This window comes from Eptatretus burgeri, chromosome 11, assembly GCF_056783735.1.
Source record: "Eptatretus burgeri isolate ZD-2024b chromosome 11, Ebu_testis_v1, whole genome shotgun sequence".
In the NCBI taxonomy this organism is placed as follows: domain Eukaryota; kingdom Metazoa; phylum Chordata; class Myxini; order Myxiniformes; family Myxinidae; genus Eptatretus; species Eptatretus burgeri.
The window spans coordinates 95,460,174-95,483,548 of NC_140971.1; the positions used below are offsets into that span (position 1 = coordinate 95,460,174).

The 23,375-nt window shown below is 42.9% G+C and overlaps 2 protein-coding genes across 14 annotated transcripts in view; one reads left to right on the top strand and one right to left on the bottom strand.

Annotated features, from left to right (window-relative positions):
• Positions 1-12,535, top strand: part of LOC147017696 (exocyst complex component 3-like) — a 46,884-nt gene extending 34,349 nt beyond the window's left edge. For all 9 annotated transcript variants that reach the window (XM_085847480.1, XM_085847479.1, XM_085847484.1 and 6 more), the window contains 5 exons: positions 245-395; positions 6,515-6,637; positions 8,504-8,665; positions 10,689-10,816; positions 11,863-12,535. In XM_085847480.1, the coding sequence (XP_085703606.1) occupies positions 245-395; positions 6,515-6,637; positions 8,504-8,665; positions 10,689-10,816; positions 11,863-12,037 (739 nt within the window). In that variant the 3' untranslated portion in view covers positions 12,038-12,535. The remainder of the gene's footprint in view (positions 1-244; positions 396-6,514; positions 6,638-8,503; positions 8,666-10,688; positions 10,817-11,862) is intronic.
• Positions 624-23,375, bottom strand: part of PIGM (phosphatidylinositol glycan anchor biosynthesis class M) — a 35,242-nt gene continuing 12,490 nt past the window's right edge. For 2 of the 5 annotated variants that reach the window (XM_085847497.1, XM_085847501.1), the window contains exons 5-6: positions 21,826-21,927; positions 15,252-15,830 (exon numbers count right to left, since the gene is read on the bottom strand). In XM_085847497.1, coding sequence (XP_085703623.1) covers positions 15,678-15,830; positions 21,826-21,927 — 255 coding nt within the window. In that variant the 3' untranslated portion in view covers positions 15,252-15,677. Of the gene's footprint in view, positions 1,261-8,137; positions 8,311-15,251; positions 15,831-21,825; positions 21,928-23,375 lie in introns of those variants that run through there. The other 3 variants (XM_085847499.1, XM_085847498.1, XM_085847500.1) reach the window with 3 other exon arrangements.

Consider the following 23,375-nt stretch of genomic DNA (forward strand, 5'->3'; position numbering starts at 1 on the left):
TCCACTCGCTGTAATGTCACACATGTCCCCTTTGTTGCTGGATGAGCAGGACGGCACACGTGTACGTCATCATTTGCTTGTTCGCTCGTGAATCATGTTGGTTGACTCGATTGAGAAATGATTGAGACACAGACCTCAGGATGACAGACGATCATCATCGATTGATCCGCTCCATAGGCTGTTCCTTGTCCAATGTTGCTAAGAAAAATTTAATCTTCTGAGGTTCAACACGACATTGTGGCAGTGAGTCTGTACAGACGCTCAAACGTCGATACCTGCTCTCGCTACCGACTGACAAGTCCTGGAGTGCCATCCCAAAAATCGAGTCAGACCTTTCTACAATCGCTGCTGAAGGCTGCACTTACCTGCTGGATGAGGTCCTGTTGGATATTAAAGTGAGTGTTTGTGTGTGCCATTTACCTAAACATCCACCTTGCACATGCTCTCTCCTTTCTCAACCTATCTTCCAATTTCCTTTCTTTCCCTTCCCTCCCCAAACACAATCCACTCTGTTTCTTTGCTTTTCTCAATGTAATTTTAATTACCCCCCCCCCCCAAATCCACCGCTTTTGCAGTTGTAATAGGAAAGAAAAAATATTAAAGTTGATAAATGTCTTCTTTTTTTTTCAATCTGAAAATATTGTTAGCTGTGGGGTCTTCAACACTCCCCGACCATCCGCTGGGCAGGTGGATGAGAGGTCACCGCGTATGCCTGTAATTTGCTGCCGGTGGGTGGTTTGAAAACCATGCACCATTCTAAATTTGGCCGAGTGATGCCAAAGGGCAGCTTGGTTTTAACTGATGACGTCTTACCGTGTTCGGGGTCACATGCCAAATTAAGAGAGTTCTGCAGAGCCCGTTACCTCGGTGACCACAAAACAGGTTCTCATTAACAAAGGATTTATTCACAAGAAATAAATAGGAGCGATGGAAAAGGGAAATAACTGAAAAAAACAACAAAAGAATAAATAATTAACTCTCGCACGAACGATGCCAACAACAGTTATTTATTTAATCTTGAAGGCCTCTCTCTCACACGGGCTATATGACATACAGGGAGAAGACAGGGCACATGACCTGGGGGGGGGTGCGAGAAAGCCTTGTTAGCGTCTCTCTTTTGGCATCAAGACGAGCCGATGTACGGCCTTGAGGTGCTTTGTCCATCCAGTGATCTCCCAGTTCTGTCACCGCAGTGGACCACGAATAGCTGGAAACCACAAATTGAGAGAACTGCAGGACCAGGGCACCACGGGACTCCAACTTGAGAGCAGAGAGCAGGAGGTCCCATGGATAGCAGGTCGAGGGGGAAAGACAGGTACAAGAGGCAGTTATAATCAGGTTAAGCGCCACCGGAAGACAAGACTGCGGCGAGCTTCATCCCATCGCGTGTTTTATTAAATTTCCATGGGTGGGTTCTTGGGCCGCTCACAGCGTGCCCATTAGCCACTCTCTGGGGGTAGGGGGTGTAAATACCCCTCCCTCTCTGTGTCTCCACCCATGGAAGGATCTCGAACCCTATCTCACTCATGAAGGCCATGTGGAAACTGCTGACTCATTTTCACATGCGGTAAGCATACCTGGCAGACTAGAATAGCACTCGGTAGAGCACATACTTCCACCATGCTGAACAGTTTACATTTTGGATCTCAATGATAGGCCGGATCTGCATCCGGACCATTCGTCCTCAATATCGCACACCAAAATCTAATCGGCTTGTTCTTGCCACCGACCCAACTCGTCCACCAAGTTTTATCATAACCCGTCCACAACTTTTTGAGATACCGTGCCATACTGTGTGCATCGTTTTTGGCTCCATCTCTCAATGGTGAAGAATAATTCAAAAAATTATTTCTTCTTTCATCTTCTTTTAACGATTATTATTGACCAACCTTTTCTTGTGGGGTCAGCCAGGGGAAGATTGGTCCGAGTCTTCATGAACCGGCTGGCCAAGCCTGACATTCAACTCGTTAGGACAGCAATTTGTAATTCGTTTTGGTGCTGGTGATTGCTCACCTCCTCTTCATGAAAAACACCATGGGATCTTTAACGTCTACCGACGAATGCTGGCAGATGGGACGCCTGTTTAACGTCCATCCGAGAGCCGGCACACACATTGATGAATCACCCTGCCTGTGAAACACCAGGCTGACAGTTTATAACTGGAGGAACCGTTTGGCATGGCGGCCACATTTCCCCCACACATCTGGTGTCCCTTCATCCCAACTCCCTCATAATGACTGTCTTCTCCGTTTATTAGGGTACCCTGTGAGTACAGGGTACCCTATTGTTTTTCTTCTGTTTATTATTATTAGGGTACCCTGTGAGTACAGGGTACCCCCCTGTGAGTACAGGGTACCCTATTGTTTTTCTTCTGTTTATTATTATTACGCATTATTATTATTTTTCCGCCGGCATTTTGCACCCTTTTTCGCTTTAAAAATCATTTTCTCTGGGACACTAAGGCCGATCGACAGGAAATTTTCACCATAGTTTGTATCTTTTTTGATAGCACAATCACGTTATAATTATGACGTCATTGGTCACGTGGTGCGGTCGCCATCTTGAAAAAAGCGATAAACTTTGGACATCTGTATCTCGGAAACCGTGCAATGGAAAAAATTTTCGTTTGATACATTTTACTAAGCTCCCTATCGGGAACACGTGTGATTTTTCGTGACGTCATAGGTGAAGCGATATACCGGTGAAAATTCGTCAAGTAGAACGCCGTATAGGAAAAGTCTGAAATTTTTTGAGCGTCATCTACACCAAAATTCATCGTCAAAAATGGTTTTTTTGACGTCATCGATGACGTAATTCGGCCGCCATCTTGTTTTTTTGTGTTTTTTTTTTTTTTTAATCTTCTTCTCCAGAAGGGCTGGACAGATTGAGGCGAGACTTGAGGTACATTCAATTGAGGTACATTCCCCAAGAGGTCCTTTCTCAAGTTTGTTAATTTCTTGTTGACAGGTCACATGGTTTGGCGGCCATCTTGAAAAAACCTTAAAACCTTCAAACATCTTCTTCTCCAGAAGCGCTGGTCCAATGAAGGCGAGATTTCAGAACTATATTCGTGACATGCATGCGATGCAAGTTTGTTAATTTCGAAGTGATAGGTCACATGGTTTGGCCGCCATGTTGGATTTAAGAAAAATATTAAATAATGTTTTCTCTAGAATTTCATAAGCCATCAAAACGATAATTTGCAAGTGCCTTCCTCCCTCAAGTCTGCATACATGGTAAAAAATTTTTACCTCAGAAGTCACATGGTTTGGCGGCCATCTTGGATAGAAAAATAGACCTTATCCGATTTACACGAAACTTCACACACTTGTTCGGGTCGATGATGGAAAGCAGAATTTAAATTTATGATATCATAGGTCACAAGGTTCGGCAGCCATCTTGGATTGAAAATGAATAAATTTTTAAAATCTTCTCCAGAAGGGCAAGACAGATTAAGACAAAACTTCACACATATATTTCCCATGAGGTCCTTTCTCAAGTTTGTTAATTTCTTCTTGATCGGTCACATGGTTTGGTGGCCATCTTGAAAAAACCCTAGAACCTTCAAACATCTTCTTCTCCAGAAGCGCTGGTCCGATGAAGGGGAGATTTCAGAACTATATTCGGGACACGTAGGCGATATAAGTTTGTTAATTTCGAATTGATGTCACACGGTTTGGCCGCCATGTTGGATTTAAGAAAAATATTAAATAATGTTTTCTCTGGAACTGCTTAACCTAATGAATCGAAAGTTTGCAATTATCATCTACCATCGTGTGTGCACGCGTGGTAAAAATTCTGACGTCACACGTCACATGGTTTGGCGGCCATCTTGGATAGAAAAACGCACCTTTACCGATAAACACGAAACTTCACAAACGTGTTCCAATACCCACTTGGAAGCAGAATATAAATTTGTGATGTCATAGGTCACATGGTTTGTCAGCCATCTTGGATTGAAAAATAATATCTTTAAACGTCTTTTTCTCTGAAACGACTGAACAGATCCAGGCGAAACTCCACCACTATGACCGCCTCTCCATGACGAATAAAAAGTTCTCACCCCCTTTTGACGTACGACACAACGTTTGGCAGCCATAGTGGATTGAAGGAAAAATATTAATTAATGTTTACTCTGGAACTACTGCATCAATAAATGTGAAACATCACCTTTATGGTGGAACAGTCATGCGGAATGAGGGTTTGAAATTTCAACGGGATCGGTCACGCGGTTTAGCAGCCAGAATTATTTAATGATTTGAATCTGTTCGCCAGTAATAAGGAAATTGAATGCTTTGTGCTGCCCGGTTCGTAACTCGTCTGTTCCGCGCCGTCTCAAAGCAGGCCTGTGTTTGTATCACCATTAAATAATGTTTTCTCTGGCACCGCTTATCCGATAAATGCGAAACTTTGTGACTATGATTTAAGTCTCATGTTGTATCAGTTGTGTCAAAGGCGGACGGACTGGGTACCCGGTCATCACTGCCAGCAGTTATAAAGTGGCAGTTCTAGTTATAATTCCATTTGGATCCGCACCATCTCAGGAGCTTAGCTCCTGTACCAGCATGGACCACTATGGACAACAGAAGGCCAATGGGAGTGGGGGGGGGGGGGTGGGGGTTATGTGACTCTGCCGTTAGCTATTTCGGGTGGACTGCGAGGGAGCGTTCCCCAGTCGAGTCTATAGTGTGGAGTTCCCCGGTTCAGATTGAAGTTCAGCTTGACGCAAGGTAAATCTGAAACCGGGTCTGAGAGTTCCACAGTTCGGTGTAAAGAGATATCGAGCTCCAGAGCGGTCCAACACCGGACGGCTTGGTTTGGTGAAACAGAGTGTGAGCCAGCTGGATCTGCGTGTGTCATTGCAACTGACAATTTGTCTTGGTGCCCAGATCCCAGGACCCTGTAGTGCCACAAACGGAAAGGGCGACTGCTTGGTAATTGTAGTTATCCTCCCATTGTGTTTGTCCCAGCATTTTCATGCTATTCTTTTGCATTTACCCATCATTTCCGACCAACCCCCCTGTCACGTATGACTTGTGGCCACAGCTCAGTTGCTTAATTATCTTGCCAAAACGAAGTTTTTGCAAGATATGTAAGTCAGCTTGTATGTTTTTATTTTTATTTTTTTGCTTGTCTGTAATGACATATAAAAAATTCTGCAGAGCACAGTTATCATTGGAAATTTTTGTAACTTCGCATATCAGAGGCCTATAGAGGTCCCTTTCAGCGCATAAAATTTTGAAGGTCAAAGGTCAAGGTCACTTTGTCGCAAATCAGGGGAGTCGACGAAATCCTTATTTTTTGAGTAATTTTGATCGGATCGTCTTCAAACTTCATGGGAATATAGTTCATGGTCTGGCGCTCAGCTGATTAATTTTTGGTGGCGATTGGCCTTGACCTTCATGGTTAGCGCCTAAGGTCAAACATATTTGACCCCAAGGTCAAATTTTCAAGTTTTAGGAACCATATCGTGTAGTACCTCAAATTGAACACCTCGATGAGTGCTTTCTAGATATGTCAAGCTTGAGACATTATGACGTCATTTGGTGACGTTACGAGGCAAACGCATATTTTTCATGGTTACTCTGTAGAACGATTCTCATCGGAATCTCTCGTAGGCAGATATTCCTCAAGGAGTCGCTCCTGGTGGATAGCAGCTCTGTTCACCTCAGTGTGACCTTAAAGAAGTCACACGTGGTCACCTTTTGGCAAGATACGGGTCACCCTGCAGGTGACATTGGTTTATTTTATTCATTTTATTGTTCAAAAGGTGTTTGCTGTTTGTTTGGTTTCTGTTGAAGCTCCAATTGGATTAGTGCCTCGTGTCCTTGTTTTGTGTGCAGTCGAGTCGAGACTCATGGAGAAGCTGTAACTCCTTTAATAAAATATGGAATAGAATTGTGATTATTGTTTTCCTTTGTTGATTTTCATTGTCATCATTTTGTTGAACTACCTAGATAGTATAGCTTGAGGAAGTCTTTTCTCATTCTGCCTTCTGCCACAATGTGTGTCATTGTCGCAACAAAGGTTGTTTAGCCACGGAACAGAGTGTCGTGCCTGATGATTCGATTTGGCCAACGAAGCCATTCGGAAATCTTCAGACAAAGCCCAGCACTTGCATGATCACTCGTATGGCCCATACACATTACAATATTATTTGAGTACCACAATTCTCATCCCGTTTGCAGAAGAAAATGTTGGACAAATCCTGTTTTTATCTTTGTGAATCACTCAATTTGTCTTTCTCCTGTAATAACTCAAGATTGGAACAAAAAGGCTTTTCTGTTTTCCAGCAAGCATGCTCACTGTATCAACATCAGGCATCAATTGAGAAATGAGGTGCACCGAAATCAGAGAAAATTATATCCCGTCCTTTAAACCGTTTTCATTGAGAAAAACGAGAAAGATATTTCCCTTAATTTGAGAATTTCAATGAGACTCAAATGACCATCATCATTCCTGTCTATTTGGGATAAACATTTGCTTGCTTGTTTGCTGGGACTTCTATCCACAGCCATCCCTTCTGGAGCTCTTGACACGGGCTTGGCTGACGAGTTCCAAGGCCATGGACACAATCTGCATTACCATAGAGGACTATTTCAACGACTTCTCCAAGCTCAACAAAGCGTACCTCAAGGTGACATCACACGCATTCCTTCTTACAAATCCACATTGTTTAAAACAATGCCATTATAATTTTCCACTTATCAAGATCATCAATGTAATGTGAGAAATTAACTGTTTTATTTATTGCTGTCCATCACTTAAATCTGTTGCCGGAGGTAGCGTGCGTACTTCTTTATTCGTGTGTAGCACAAAGCTGTGTGCATCATTGGGTGGGGGTGCGGTTGTACCGCTGATTCAGTGCCCTCTGCTGGTTCAGACAGGAATTTGTAATTTGTTCAGCATGTTGCCGGCGACAGCTTGACTGCTCTTTGTGAAGGACACCGTGAGATCTTCAACATCCACCAGCGAATACTGGCAGACGGGACGCCCAGTTTAACGTCCATCCGAGGGACGGCACACACATTGATGAATGACCCTTCCTGTGAAACACCAGGCTGACAATTTATAACTGGGTCGGGATTCAAATCCAGGCTGGACAGCTGAGGCAAGTGTACGTACCTCTAGGCCATCTTAGCCCCGTAGCATGCTCACCTTTAAGCTGTCGAGTCTGGTTTTGATTCCCGATGCAACTATAAACTGTCATCGTGTTGCTCTGTAGGCAGGGTGCTACATTGTAAAGGTTTGCTGCCCTTGGAGTGAGGGTTAAGCTGGCTATTCATTATACGAGCACTTGTGGACATTCCGACACTTGAGGGCCTTGAATAGTATTCCTACACTTGAGGGTCTTGGCTCGTTTGAGAAGCAGGCCTTTCCTCCAAACGGAATCGTCGTCGGAATTTAGGTCGATAAAGGTCGCTGCTTCTGCTTTCACTGGAATTCAGCCAGCTTTGATGTGGCTAGTTAATGCCAAGAATTGGTCACAGTCATTATGGCCTGGTCTAAAACTTGCCTGTTGCTTGGGATAACTTGCTTGAGGATGGGCTTTCGCTGTTACAGGAGAAGTCTTTCCAAAAGTTTATAGCAGGACATAACGAGGGAGATAGGTTGATAGTTTCTGGGATCATCAGCACGTTTTCCCAGTTTCAAAATGGCATGACCTTTGTTTGCACTCTTCCATTCGTTAGTTACAACGCCAGTTGTGAATATTTTGGAGAAGAAATTTAACAAGCGCAGCCCCTTCCCCTCCCCCCCCCAAGATGTTTGAGGCATTTGGGGACGACGCCATCAGTTCCTGCTGACTTGATATCAGATAGCCCTCTGTTTACCTTCCCAACAGACAAGAGGGTACATTGTGTGGTTTGGAATTAACAAACAGACATTGCAGTGCGGAGTTGTCTAAGTACAAGGTGTCTGGTGGTTTTATTCACTGGAACTTTGTAATTGGCAATTAATCTTGTGGCATTGGCATTTGGCCTAACTTTAGGTGGGGTCTGAACTGATGGGGGAAGCTGCTCCAAGGTTTAGCATGATCCTCCGTGCTTTCTGTCTGCATTGTGTGAAGGCTAATCCTTCTGTTGTGTCACGCCGTCTTTCCCTTCTTGCCGTGTCAAGAGATTTCAGCAGAGCGACACCAGTGTCAGGGTTTTTAATCCACTTTGTATTGTTTGTGAAGGTTTTCACTTTGTGTTGACCGGCACAGATGGTTAGATCAATTCGAATAACTGGGTGGAATCAATCTAATGAACATTCTCGCTGATGCTCAAGATCGCACAAGTTGGCAGAACGTAGTGAGAATCAGGTGGTCTGAAAGAGAAAACAATGGAAATCATCATCATCATCATCATCATACTCATCATCATCATACCAGTGATGCTGCTTTTGATGTAACTTGTGCTGACAATGGTTATGGAACAACAAAGTGTTTTCCTTCACATTTTTGGACACACCGATGTAAGATTCTTGACTTGTGTGACACGTATATTCTCCTGTGAGACAGGAACTGACTCATCAAGTCCATCGACGCATCGTGCATGAGTACGTGCATGCTGTCGTGCAGCGGCGAGTCACATTGCGCTCTCAAGAGGAACGCCAAGAGGCAGCAGATAAGATGGAATGGGAAGGAAAACAATTGAAACAGCTTTTCCAAAAGCTGTCTGAGGTATGACTACCCAGTCGCCCAAACTTAGCAATGTTTACACTTTCATGAACTCTCATAGCTTTCCAAGACACACTTACAGGTCAGCTTGAGTACATTATTCTGCATTATTAACATGACACACCTCAAACTATGCACAGAGTGGAAAAAAAACAGATGCAGCTGTTCACTGCAGCCTCCTACGGTTGTCCTGCGGCGTGTTTAGCTCGAGAACTTTATCACGTTGTTTGTCTGGAGCTCGATTAGGGACTGCTGTCTGCTTTGGACTGACACACCAGCATCACATCTCTCTCTCCTCGATGCTGTGGTATCGAAAGCTCTCAAAATTATTGAAATCCCCCACATTGATTCCAAGGAATGAGCTCTGTTGCTATCATATATCACAGGCAGGTTGGTTGTCTTTCTTTTTCTCTCTCTCTGTCTCTGTCTCTGTCTCTCTCTATCTCTCTCAGCCCAGTGTCGATCTGCGTTGGAGGATGGATATAACAATGTATGAAATCAACAAAACATTGATCGATGAATGCTAACTGCCATTGAAAGCGAGGAGAAACTGATATTTTTGGCGTTAACCTTTTGTCAGAGCAAAAGAAGGTTATCAACCAAAACATCAGCTTGTCCTTGCTCCCTACAGCGGTTAGCATACATCGATCAATGTCTGGTTGATATATATATATATATATATATATATATATATATCTCTCTCTCTCTCTCTCTGTCTCTCTCTGTCTCTCTCTGTCTCTCTCTGTCTCTCTCTGTCTCTCTCTGTCTCTCTCTGTCTCTCTCTGTCTCTCTCTGTCTCTCTCTGTCTCTCTCTGTCTCTCTCTGTCTCTCTCTGTCTCTCTCTGTCTCTCTCTGTCTCTCTCTGTCTCTCTCTGTCTCTCTCTGTCTCTCTCTCTCTCTCTCTCTCTCTCTCTCTCTCTCTCTCTCTCTCTACCTTCCACAGTGCACACATTCTTACAGCAACCCCATCCTGGTTTTGTGCAAAAATTCAGGCTTTCTGCACACCTCCACTATTTTTGTCCTTTTTTGTTTTCATCCCGTTTGTGGAACTTCCTTCTGGAGACCCTTCCATTGCATTCTACCCTCTAGAGCTTCAAACAAGTGGTGCACTCCCATCTCATCCCTATTCACACTCTTTTTCTACCCCCATTAACCTTAGATAACTCAACCCACTTAGTTGTAGTTTACTGTGTTTCCTTCCCTCCTCCCATGCCTCTCTTCCTATTCATCCACTCCCTTGCTTGTGTCCAACCGTTGCCCATATTTCTGAATCGTCATTTTACTTTGTTAGCACGCTCTTCCAGGAGCTTATATTTTGCATACAAAAATAAAAAAATTGTTCTGCCAATGTGGATTGTAAATGTTTGTCTTGTCCACTAAACAGAAGACCAAATACTGCATTGGAGTCACCAGAAGGAACCTGAAAAAGTAAAGAGCAAAGATAGAGTGATCGGGAGGAACCTCGGTAGGATTTGGGTTTCAGCCGCTACTCCAATTCCCTCAAACCCTTCCAGGTGCAGCCAAATGAGCCTTACAGAAAACTTTCTGCAAGAATTCACTGCTCCTTAGACAGATAGTTAAAGAACGTTGTTCGACGTATGCTCACCACCATTGGAAGATCGAGAGCTCTGCATTACCCAGCATGTGAGCTCTCATACATGTATACAAAAACAAACTGCACAATGTGACACTCAACAGAAACGACATCGAAAAAGATGAACATCAGTGCCGAGAGTCACGAGAACAGCAGTTCCTTCACGGCTGGGAGAAAAACCTTTTGATTACCATTCAATGAAACGAGTTGAAGAGAAATTCAGAAGATACGAGATCATGGACAACAAAATGTTTGAAAGATTATATCCGCAATTCAGAATTCAGTTTAACTTTCTGACAAACTGTTCCATTAAGGTTGACTTTCATTTTCAACGCACGAGTGACATTGTTTCTTTATTTTGGTTTTTGCACTCAATAATTTACGATCAAATATTTTTTGCAAATTTAATCAAACTCTGCTTGTTAAATGCAGGATGGTTCGCAAGATGAAGAATCTCGAAGTGATGTTATTCCTGCACTGGGAGAGATAATCAGCCTTAAAGACACATCCATGCTCTGCCTTGATATATCCAGTCTGATCAACCGTTATCCAGACATCAGGTACGGACGGCTTCGGCACGTGAAACAGCACACACATTTTAAATGAACCCTCTCAATCAATGTGCAGGTGTGTATTTTATTTTGTCACACGACAAAGCAGTTTGTGCTTTATAGAAGGTATCTTTTGACATTTGTGAGAACGCAACACGACCGGCTAGAATACAACACTACAACGAGGTTCTTTGCATCTACGGGAATAACACATCGATCTTGCCCAAGTGTAGTGTTTGTAATTGTTGAGGACAACTTATTGAACCAAACCCTAATCCCAAACAGCTTGAAATCTTGATTTAAACCCAGTGAATCAATTCTACGAAGTCTTGGAGCAAAACTTTCGGGCCAATCGATAAACTACAATGTCTAATTAATCCAGGGGCATTTGATTAAAGGTGGGGGGGGGGGAATTGAAACCGGCTCATTTGTTTGAAGATACATTTGTTACCTCCACCACCGAAGATGAAGGAGGTTACATTTTCACCCCCTTTCTGTCCGTTTGTTTGTTTGTGTACAGGATATCTCAAAATGTTGGGGACGGATCCGGACGAAATTCTGTGGACATGTTGCGTGTGTGACTGGGAAGAATTGATTCAATTTTGGTGAAGATCTGTTAATTTTTTCCAAAGTGATTCTTCACCATTGGAGTTAGTTGGTTTTAAGTGATTCATTGACACCATTGGAGTAATTCTTCATTGTCATTCGTTGGTGGACGTTATATATCCCTTGGTGCCCTTCGTGAAGAGTAGACGAGTATTTGCTAGCACCATGAATTTTTTTTTTTACAAATTCCTGCCCTAATCAGTAGGGGGCACTGCATTAGTGGCAGATTCACACTGTCAGCAATGGTGCTTGGAGTGCGGCTGTGCAACCTTTGGGCAATGATGTTGCATAGTGATCTCCGGATACCATTGTGAGATTCTAAGACTTGTTCTGTATAATATGTATGCCAAGTATGGCCTTTCTGGGAGAGATAGTTCTCATCATTTTTCTTGTTTGTATAAAATTTGTGACACTTTTGATGATTTATAATGAAAATGTCCTCTCTCTAGAGAAGAGCACATATGTGCAGTACTTTCCCTGCGCGGCGACTCCTCTCGAGACATGCGCCTCGTAGTGTCGGAATGTATGATGCAGCGTGATCGGGACCAAGACCCGTCGGATGTTCCAGCCATCTTCACAAATATCGCCGTTGCTTCCTGCCTGCTCCCCCAACTTCCCAAGTGACTCGTCTCGCAACATCCAACTCCGCACCTTATTGCACGCTGTGGCCGTTTGCTTACTTCTGATGCAGTCAGGCAGAAGGAATATTAGCTTATTAATGGATTCAACATTTCTGATAGCTTTTATCGAGATCCATCACAAAGTATTTGAGCGGGATGAGATCGATTAGCAATATGGTTTGTTTTTAGTGTTAGCCACAAAAAAAAGAATGCAACAAACATGTCCAGATGTTGAAAGAACAGAGATTCTTTTGACAGGACAAATGTCCAAACATATTGGGCAAATATTCTGTCAGTTATATTATCAAACAACAATGTGTCATTGCTCTGAGCAAAAGATGTAACTTATTAACTTGAACGCTACTGCGAGTCACCCAGTATTTCTTGAATCATAAGAACAAGACTGTTTTGTGCCGTCAGTTTCCTTGTTTTAGTCCAGTTGATCAAATAGTGTGTAATAATCCACAGTTGTACTAATCAGAATAAACTGATAAAAACAAAACAGGTATTTACGTGAGATTATTCCCTCTGTTTGTCTGTCTAACGGAGGTTTTGTTTTGACCCCTTTCTGTCTGTCTAGTGGTTTGTGAGCACGATATCTCAAGATGTTGTGGACGGATTTGGACGAAACTTGACGGATAGGTTTGGGTATGTGACAATGACAAATCGATTCGTTTATGGTGAAGATATACATCTGGATATGAGAATTAAAAAATTTCTATGCCTCCGTGACGAAGTCGCCGGAGGCGTTATGTTTTCGGGTTGTCCGTTCGTTCGTGATAGGTTTTCATTGTCACGATAATTTAAGAATGGCTGAAGGTATCGAAGTCAAACTTGATACAAGTATTATAATGATGCAAAGAGGAATTGATTAGATGATGGGATCAAGAGGTCAGAGGTCTTGCTCGGTAAAAAATTCTGTTGTCGCACTAACTTGTGAACTAGCGATGTGATTTTGACAAAACTTGGTACAAGTATACGCTCGATGTACAAAACATGAGGAACACCTTCCTCATATTGAGTTTCACCCCCTTTTGCCCTCAGAACAGCCTCAATTCGGCGGGGCATCGACTCGACAAGGTGTCGAAAGCGTTCCACGAGGATGTTGGCCCATGTTGACTCCAATGCTTCCCACAGTTGTGTCAAGTTGACTGGTAGTGGAACCCTACTCTTAATAGCTCGTTCCATCTCATCCCACAGATGCTCAATTGGATTGAGATCTGGTGACTTGGCAGGCCACTGCAGCAAGCTGAATTCACTGTCATGTTCGTGGAACCATTCCTGTGCAATCCAAGCCTTGCGGCATGGGACATTATCCTGCTGAAGAAATCCATTCAAAGATGGATACACTGCTGCCATGAAGGGATGCACCCTGATTGGCAATGATGTTCAGATATCCTGTGGCATTCAAACGGTGCTCCACTTTCATCAAGGGGCCCAATGTGTACCATGAAACACACCCCACACCATCACACCATCACCAGCCTGTAATGTTGACACACGGCATGATGGATGGATGTACTCATGTGGTTTTCTCCAGACCTTGGTCCTCCCATCAGCATGAAACAGCAGGAACCGGGATTCGTCAGACCAGGCAATGTTTTCCCATTCATCCAGTGTGCAGTGTTTTCACTCCTTGGTCCACTGCAACCACAAGTTCTTGTTTTTTGCTGAAAGAAGTGGAACTCTGTATGGTCGTCGGCTGCCATACCCAATTAGTGTCGAGGTACGATGAGTTGTGCATTATTTTATGGGTCTTCCGGCACCAATGTTCTGCTGCACTGTCAGTTGACCAACTGCAGCCAGTCTGTTGCTCTTCACAATTCCCGTTAGCCTCCTTTGGCCTCTGTCATCAATGAGCTGTTTTCGACCTCTGGTCTGCCATTAGTTGGATGGCCATTGGGTGGTGGACCATTCTTAATACACATGGGAATCTGTTGAGGGTGAAAAACCCAGCAGCGTTGCAGTTCTTGACACACTCAAACCAGTGCACCTGGCGCTTCCTACCATACCCTGTTCAAAGGCATTTAAATATTTTGTCTTGCCCGTTCGCCCTCAGAATGGCACACATGCACAATCCATGTCTCAAGGCTTAAAAATCCTTCTTTCACCTGTCTATTCCCCTTCATCTACACTGAATGAAGTGGATTTAACAGGTGCGATCAATAAGGGGTCATAGCTTTCACCTTGATTCACCTGATCATTCAATTTCATGGAAAGAGCAGGTGTTCCTAATGTTTAATTTGTACACTGAGTGTATATTATGATGCAAAGAAGAACCGATTAGTTTTTGGCATCAAGAAATCAAAGGTCATGTCAGGTAAAAATGTGATACCTTGACAGGTATTTATTGTATTTAGATCAAACTTGTTATGAGGATGTATTATGATGTTAAGATGAACTGATTAGATTTTTGGGTCAAGAGGTCAAAGGTCAGATGTGCATGCACCATGATGCATACTGTATGTGTAGATTAGATATTGAGGTCAAATGGTCTTGAGGTTTCAGGTCAAAGTGAGAGAACGCAAAGACAATATGGGCGGAGGCGTATTGGTTGATGTCGCGACGTCGAACTCTGTCTAGTTTAAGCGATTCTTCACCATTGAGAGATGGGGCCAAAAACCAGATCGAGCACGGCATTTTAAAAAGTGGATGAGTTATGTCGAGTTGGTGGATCAGTTGAGCATGTTACTAGCACAATCCGATTAGATTTTGGTTCATGTCTGGATCCAGGTCCAGCCTATCAGTGGGATACAAAACATAGACTGTTCAGCCTGGCGGGGGTATGTGCTCTACCGAGTGCCGTTCCAGTTTCGTGTGCAGAGTGTGGCTGCATCGTTACTGGGAGCGTATATGTGCCACTGATGCAGTGCCCCGTTTCCAGTAAGCAGGAACTCATTTCTCCGACCTCGGAAGGAAGACAGGCTGAGTTGACCCACCTGGTGTTAATTCAATAGCACGACAGGGGCTCAAACTGAAGACCCTATAAGATCTTAAGCCAGCCACCTTTACCGTTAAGCCAACACCAGGCTTACTTAAAGTGAGTTAACACCTCGGCTGGCAGGATGGCCTAGAGGTACGCACACTCACTTCTTAGCTCTCTAACCTGGGTTAGAATCCCGACCCAGCTTTAAACTATCATCCTCGTGTTTCACAGGCAGGGTGATTCATCAATGTGCGTGCCTTCCCCGACAGGAAACCGTGCTTGGGGACCAAAATCACGAGGCGACTGCCTTTATTTTCCCCATAATTCTGTTGTCCATTTTTGTGAGTTCGACGAATATGTTTGAAATCAAAGTTGGGTAATTACTGGAGCACTGATCAAGCGTTTGAGATGTGCTTAAAGTTATGTGACCATCAGTGTTTTATACAGTAGAACGGTACAACCTTAGATCTCCATTTAGAACCAGCAATGGGAATTTCATACAAACGAAATGTTGAGTTCGACATCACGGATAAATTCCAAACGACTGAGGATTTATTTGGTGAAGTTACACGTTTAACACGACATCTCGAAGTTGGGAACTGGGGATCGAAACTGAAGGAACGGATCAGAAGTTCTTCTGACCATAAAAAAAGGTTTCTACTCGGGATGATGTGTATTTTACATTGTGATCATTTAAATATGAACATGCCTGAAAGGTTCATGCCATCTTGCGTTTGACGTAGTAGTGAGAAAGTAGCTTCAGCATGATGATGCAGTTCACCACAAGGAAGAGCAAACTGGCAAGGCAGATCTCCAGGAAGGTGTCGTGTCCTTGGAATTCGAGGAAGTACGCAGGCATGAGCCAAGCAGCCTGCACACAACAGGTAACGTGTATTTTAAGGAACAAAATGGAGGGTCAATTTTTTTCACACTTTAAGCACGTGATTAACAATGTGTGGATTCCATTGTGTTCGTTGAATCTTGGATGATGACGTTTTGACATTTCATCAAATTAATCATCTCAGCTCCTTGTCGGCAAGGCTTATCAGACGTACATATTTTGTTCTTGCGAAAAATATTCCGATTAACTCTCCTGCGATGGCAGATACGTGCCTGGCCTCGTATCGAGTACACTGGACTGATACTGCAGATGATATGGGTTCAAATTCAGCTGAACGCAGTGGTGTTCGGGACTTGGATATAGAAGCTGAATGATTATATCGGATAAATATCATGTCGCTATCGGATCTATCGCACTGTGGGCAAAAACCAAGCTGGCTCACCAATGAGCTTCACAGTTGGTTGGTTTACTCTGCCTGCCTCCAACGAGTGTCGTACTCACCTCCTGAACTGATGTTTTGCACGCAGGTTGAAGCATAAAAGTGTGTGCCGTTCCTCAGATGGATCCCACGGTGTCCTTCACGATGGGTCGGCGAGCTATCGACGGCACCACGAACAAATAACAAATTTGTGTCTGCACTGACGGCAGCAAGTAATCTGGTCTTCTTGAAGGTTCCTTGACAGCAAGTTACACCGCTTGCTATCATATTGTATGGTTGTTGTGGGGGCAGCAGCTTCTGCACGATAAACCGACTCTAAATCAGGTAGTTCGCATGATGCAAGTGAATGGCCTTCAGACATGAAAGGTAATGGACACAAATTACTTTTTTAGATTAATTATTTTTTTGGACTAAATTTCATTTCCTCACGAGACCCGACTTCAGCCCAACCGTGTGCGCATGGTATTTTTTTAGTATCGTTGATGGAAATACATGTATTTTTATGCCTCCGCCGACGAAGTCGCCGGAGGCATCGTGTTTTTGGGTTGTCCGTCCATCCAATGGGCCGCCCGTCCATCCATCCTAATTTTTCTCTATTTTCTGTTCAACTACCTCTTATCGTCCCCCATCCAAATCCTCGATCTTTTCTACCCCCGTTAATCCACCCCAAGCCCACCTCCTATAAATTCCCTGCTTTCCTTCCTGAAAGTCCCTGTAGTGTCCATCTTGTATTCCCCATGTTCCCTGCCCCATCTCTCTCCCTTCCACTGATCTCCTCATATCTCTGTTCCCTACTGCTTTGTCCTTCCCTCTCCCACCCCTCTTGTCTCCTACCCCCCCCCCCCTTTGTTGTGCGCTGTGTGTTAGCTCTCATACGAACCTCGACAATGTCGACAAAAAAACACAAAAGCCACTATTCTAATGCAGAAACGGATGTTTTTCATCAAAGAGTGTGTGTGTTTTAGATTGTACTAATCAAAACAACAGATTTTACACTAGGAACATTATTCATGCAAAAACAGTCCGATTTGCCGAATAAAAGCGTTGTTAACATCATAGCTCGTTATGAATTTCCATGGATAAACAAAAAAGAAAATTCATAACTAGACACTCGCTTGATAACTGAGAAGTCGTGTCGGGGCCCAAGCCGCCCCACTAAATTTGGACGTGTGACCCATGACGTCATTGTTATCAAACTTGCCTCTAATGGGTAGTAGATCACATGTTTAAGTTTCACATTGATCAGATAAGGCTTATTTTTTGATCGAATATGGCTGCCAGACCACGTAACCGATGAAGTTTTCATTTTCAAACTACATTACCTATTATTATTATTAAACAGGAAATTTTGCATCAACTTTTACACAAGAACAGTCAGGTGAATTCCTAATAGCTGAGAGTATCTATCGAGGAGGTGAGGAAGGGCTTTTACAGAAGATCCAGGTTGGAGTGGAGGAAGTAAAGGAACAGCAAAGTAATCTAAGAAAAGATAAGGCTCTGGATCCAGATAATATGCACCTGAGAGTATTTATGGAGGTGGCTGAGCAGGTAGGCGAGATGTTAACGGATATTTTCAATCGTTCCCTGGAGTCAGGACAGGTACCGGAGGATTGGAGAGTGGCAAATGTAACACCATTATTTAAGAAAGGATCCAGAGAAGAATTGGGAAACTATAGACCTGTTAGTTTGACTTCAGTTGTGGGGAAGGTGTTGGAGACATTAATTAAGGACCAGATGAGGAACCATTTAAATAAATACAAACAAATGAAAGGTAGTCAGCATGGGTTTACCAAAGGTAGTTCCTGTTTAACAAATCTTTCAGAGTTCTATGAAGTTGTGTCTGATTGGGTGGATGATGGAAAGGCAGTGGACATAGTATATGCAGACTTTAAGAAGGCATTTTATAAGGTACCACGTCAGAGGTTGTTAGCCAAAGTGATGGCTTGTGGAGTGGCTGGTCAGGTAGATAATTAGATTGCAAACTGGCTTAGTGGTAGGAAGCAATGAGTGGCTGTAAGTGGGAAGATGTCTTGCTGGGAGGATGTAAGTGGGGTATCTCAGGGATCAGAACTATTCATTATATACATCAACGATTTGGATAATGGGGTAAAGAGCAAGCTTTCCAAATTTGCAGATGACACAAAGTTTGGAGGTAAGGTGGATAGCAGAGGGGGTGGTGATCAGATACAGGAAAGTATTGATACTTGTATAGATTGGGCAAAAGAATGGCAGATGGAATTTAACCTGAGCGAGTGTAAGGTGTTGGGGATGGGAAAGAACAATGAAAATAGAGATCACAGGATGCAAGGTGTAATTTTGGAGCTTGTCACACAGGAGAACGATCTGGTGGTGGTAATAGATATGGGAGGTAAGCAGGCAGCACAGTGCCAGGTAGCCATCAGTAAAACAAACAGAGTTTTAGGTTGCATTCGGAGAGGAATCATTTCTAAATCAAAAGAGGTGGTGTTAACATTGTACAGGAATTTAGTGAGGGCCACATCTAGAATATTGTGTGCAGTTTTGGTCACCACAGTTCCGGAAGAACATAGATGCCACAGAGAGGGTTCAGCATAGGGCTACTAGATTGATTCCGGGCTGAGCTAGACTTAGCTATGAGGAGCTGCTGAAGGAGACGGCTTTATACACGAGAAAGAAGGCGGTTATGAGGAGATATGATAGAGATGTTTAAGATAATGAAAGGTAAAGATAAAAGTAGTGAAGATTAATTATTCAACGGAGTAGAAAGTGATAGGACAATGGGCCATAGCTTGAGAGTAAGGCAGGGGACTTTCACTCAGAGTAGCTAATGCATGGAATAGTCTCCCTGGAAAGGAAGTGGCAGCAGAAACAGTGTACAAGTTCAAATTAGAATGAGATAGGTACCTGGAAGTTATGGAGATGGAGGGGTATGGGGATGTTGGCAGGACTTTTCAGTAGTTTGAGCATTGATGGGTGATTGTGTGCATGTGTACCGAGTGCTATTGGTGGGGGATCTCGTCAAGCGGTGTTGTGTGGTTGATGCTGTGTGGTTTTAACCAAGCCCATGCTCCCTCCCCTGAGGAAAACAAACAATACAGAAACAACAAAACTTTTAAAAAAACACAAAAACACCTTAAAATTAGAGGGGGAGCACTCGGTAGAGTGCAAAACCTCCGCCGCCAATACTGCTAGGTCACTCAAGTGAACCTGATATCCCATTCATTCAATTTGACGTCAACAGTGCTCACAGAGTTATAGTTTGCAACTTTCCCTTTTACATACTCAATTCATTCGTCATAACGAGATTCCTTGAGACAGAAATTGATTTTACGTGGGTATATCCACCCGAAGCTCCAAAATCAGCCGCAATTATAATTAACCACCGCCATCGAAGGTTACTGTTTTCACCCCTTTCTGTTTGTTTGTTTGTTTGTTTGTTTGTTTGTTTGTTTGTTTGTGAACAGTATTACGGAAAAAACTCCTCGACGGATCTCGACGAAACTTGGTGGGGGGGGGGGTTAGGTATGGTCCAAGGATCATGCCATTAGATTTTGGACTTGGGCCCCTCCCCTCCCAAAAAAAAAATTGTAAGAGAATTTTTTTTTTTTTTGCATTTCTGCATGTTTTAAGTGATTTCCAACCCCCCCCCCCCACCAAAAAAAATGGAGAAAAGAACTATAACTGTCAGCACTGTTGACATATTTAATGAATAAGATATAAGGTTCACTTGAGTGACCAAGCAGTATTAGTGGCGGAGGTTTTGCACTCTCCCGAGTGCTCCCCCTCTAGTTTTGGCATGTTTTTTGTTCGAAATCACTTATAACATGTAGAAATGCAAAAACAAAAATTCAAATATTTTTTTTCAAAATGGCCGCCATAGTGGCCATATTGGACTTTGGACCAAGTCCAAAATCTAATGGCATGGTCCTTGGACCATACCTAATCCCCCCACCAAGTTTCGTCGAAATCCGTCGAGGAGTTTTTCCGCAATACTGTTCACAAACAAACAAACAGACAGGGGTGAAAACAGTAACCTCCATCCATCTTCGATGGTGGAGGTGAAAAACAAATGTTTTTTTTGTATTTTATTCCTTGGATCTTGTGTTGATAAATTAATGTGGTGTTGATGTGGCGCAGGTATGTTGGGCTGAATGGCCTCCACCTATGTCTAATTTCCTTGTATTTCCTTAAATAAGCCAGCCGCAACTGGGAATCCTCTATCGTGCAAACTCCTTCCTTGGCACACCTGAGCTCCTGTCCACCAACAAAGCTTTCATCTGCAGCTTGATGGAGTACTGCTCTCCCCTGTGGGCTGGTGCTCCCCTGCCTCACATCTTGCTCAGCATGCTGCTGTGGAAACAAAGGCTTTCAAAATCATTGGAAACTCTTGCAATGAAGCTGAGTCTACGGGCCTGTCACTTCGCCATTGCCGACAGGTTGCTGGTCTCTCTGTCTTCTTCCATCTCGTTTCTGCACTCTCAATGCTTTGTTCCCTCCCCTTAAATATCTGCACGACGCACGCGGTTCACCAGCAACCCCCTCCTCATGAAACTGTCTAAATCCAGAACCAATGCTCACCTCCACTCATTTATTCCTCAGCAAAAAAACAGGCAAAGATAATCCACAGTTCAAGGCATAAGGCCAACAGGAGGGTTTGGGAGCGTTTCCATAATTTTATGTAAACTGTAAAGTTTTTGTTCCCCCCTCCCCCCGCCCCATCTTCCCCCTTTGCCGAATGTGATTATGTGAATCACCCTATTTAATAATATATGTAAAAAGTTGCGACTCCTTATTGACGTGACCATGAAGTACGCTGCAGTGAAGACATTGGATTAAATTTTTTGGCAAATATGACACCTGGCTTCTCCACACCTGCACGTGGAGATAGAACAAATCCTTTGACTCTGCATATGGTTATACATGAGTAAGGGGTTAGAGCCTTACTCTGCAGGGGAAGAGTCCACAGTCTTACAAGGAAACTTGGTAGCTCAACTTGAAACAAAGTGCATCTCTTGTCTATTCCACGATAATAAATCGAGGTTGTGTGGCTGCAGCTATGTCAGCAATATTCACTCGTTAATTGGTCGTGGCACTGACCAATTGGGTGTGACTGTTTTTCCCAGTATTGTTATCGCGTATATCTGCATCAACAAACAATGGTCCATTTAGGATATAGGTGGTGTGGAAAATCTCATGCTTTCCTCACCTTGTGGTACTTCACCTCTCAACGGTGATTATAACATTGGTGATTACAGTGCAGCGTCTTCATCCCACACTTTCCTCATCTTGTGACTCGTCCTGGTGATCACTATATTGATCGCGGTGCTATCCTTGACAATTTTACATTTCTTTGACTTCCCGGACACTAAGTGGCCATCCGTGTCTGGTGGGCCGACAAGAGTACTCCCAACCCCTAGTTTGTATGATGTCCCAGTATTAAGTCATAACAATAAGTGTGGAGGTGCCACTAATGTGTATAATGCAGTAACAATTGTTACCAAGTATTAAGAGAAGTTTAACAAAACAAAATGCATCAATTACCATACAGCCAGCTGCATCGCATCGCTATCAGTTCGTAAAATGTCATGTTATATGGGAAAGGCTCACCTGTCCGGAAAACCAGAGCACAAGCAATAGCAATCCTTTCTTCCACGACAACCTCAGGGATGGAAGCACCAGAGGCAGGAGGCACATGTACCAAAGGAAGTACTGCTCTCAAGACAGTGTCCAAAATCCATCACCAAGCAATCATTAATAATAAGGGCAGTACGATGTATGTGTAAAATGGACTGACAGTTCCCACCTAACCATCTCAATTATCTAATACATACATATGTATTATGCAAAAGGTTTGTTTGTTTGTTTGTTTGTTTGTGACTACGACTCTGAGATTCCAACGTTAATCACCACAAAACTTTATAGGATAACAATGTTTACCACAGTGCACCTAAATAGGGCTTTTAAACAGTGATTTTCTCACAATTCATAAATTATAAACACCCCTGCTACCACCTGTCACCATCTCAGCAAGGGGGAGATCCATATATACTATATATATATATATATATATATATATATATATATATATATATATATATATATATATATATATATATATATATATATATATAACGAAAACTCTCATCTTGCATGTATATATGTATGTATATTCCCAAAACACAGCCAAAATGGTACAGGATAGTGCAAAAATTTCAGCCCACCTTACTCACCATTCTCCTACGGTGTGCAGTATCAAGTTTCGTTTAAATCGGGCAACGAAAAAATTATTTTAAAAATCAATTCCCAATTCAGTCAAGTACACTTCGGGAGAATTTGATCAATGCAAACAACCTCAGCGGTATAGTTCGCTGGAAATATCTTTTCTTTTTTTCTTGAAATGATTTTTTTCATCATCCGCTGTCACAACTGGAACCCAACGGGTTCACGGGTCGTCCAGTGCTTCATAAAAAGTCCATTTTCTTTTGGATTTCAACCCAGATACTGATATATTTGGTGAGGTGGTAACCTCCGATCATCAAATACGGTATCAAGTGTGAACAATAACTGTTAATTAAGATGTTACCATGATCGGTACGATTGGTGAAGAAGGAGTCACATGACCTCTCAAATGCGCTAATCATTCAAAAACTGAACATTGTATAAATACAGCCGATACATCGATTTAAAGGTATTTTTTACTGCTCAACTAACGACATAACTCTCAAGGGTGAAAAGAGTTTGTGGAAAAAAAAGGTTGCCATCTTGCTCTCTTCACCAAATATATATATATATATATATATATAGATATAGTGATTTGATTTTTGATCGTAGATGTTTGATTAATTTCATCGTACATGTCTCACCTCAAATGAGAATTTTTTTGGAGTGTGTATTGTTGGTACAATCAGGAACTCGGTGACGTGTAAAAAAAGTAAAAATTCAGTGACGACGTGGCATGGTGGGTGGAGCCGGTAACCTTGGCAACCATTAATTTTTTTAGATTTTAAAATGGTTTCTGGTCACTTATCACAGAAATATTCAATCACAGGTGAGATATATTTCATTTATTACAATATTATCGATATCTCATCTGAGCGGCCATTCAAAAATTACGTACCGAACGCGTTGCCATTGGGGCTTGGCGTTTGGTAGGTATG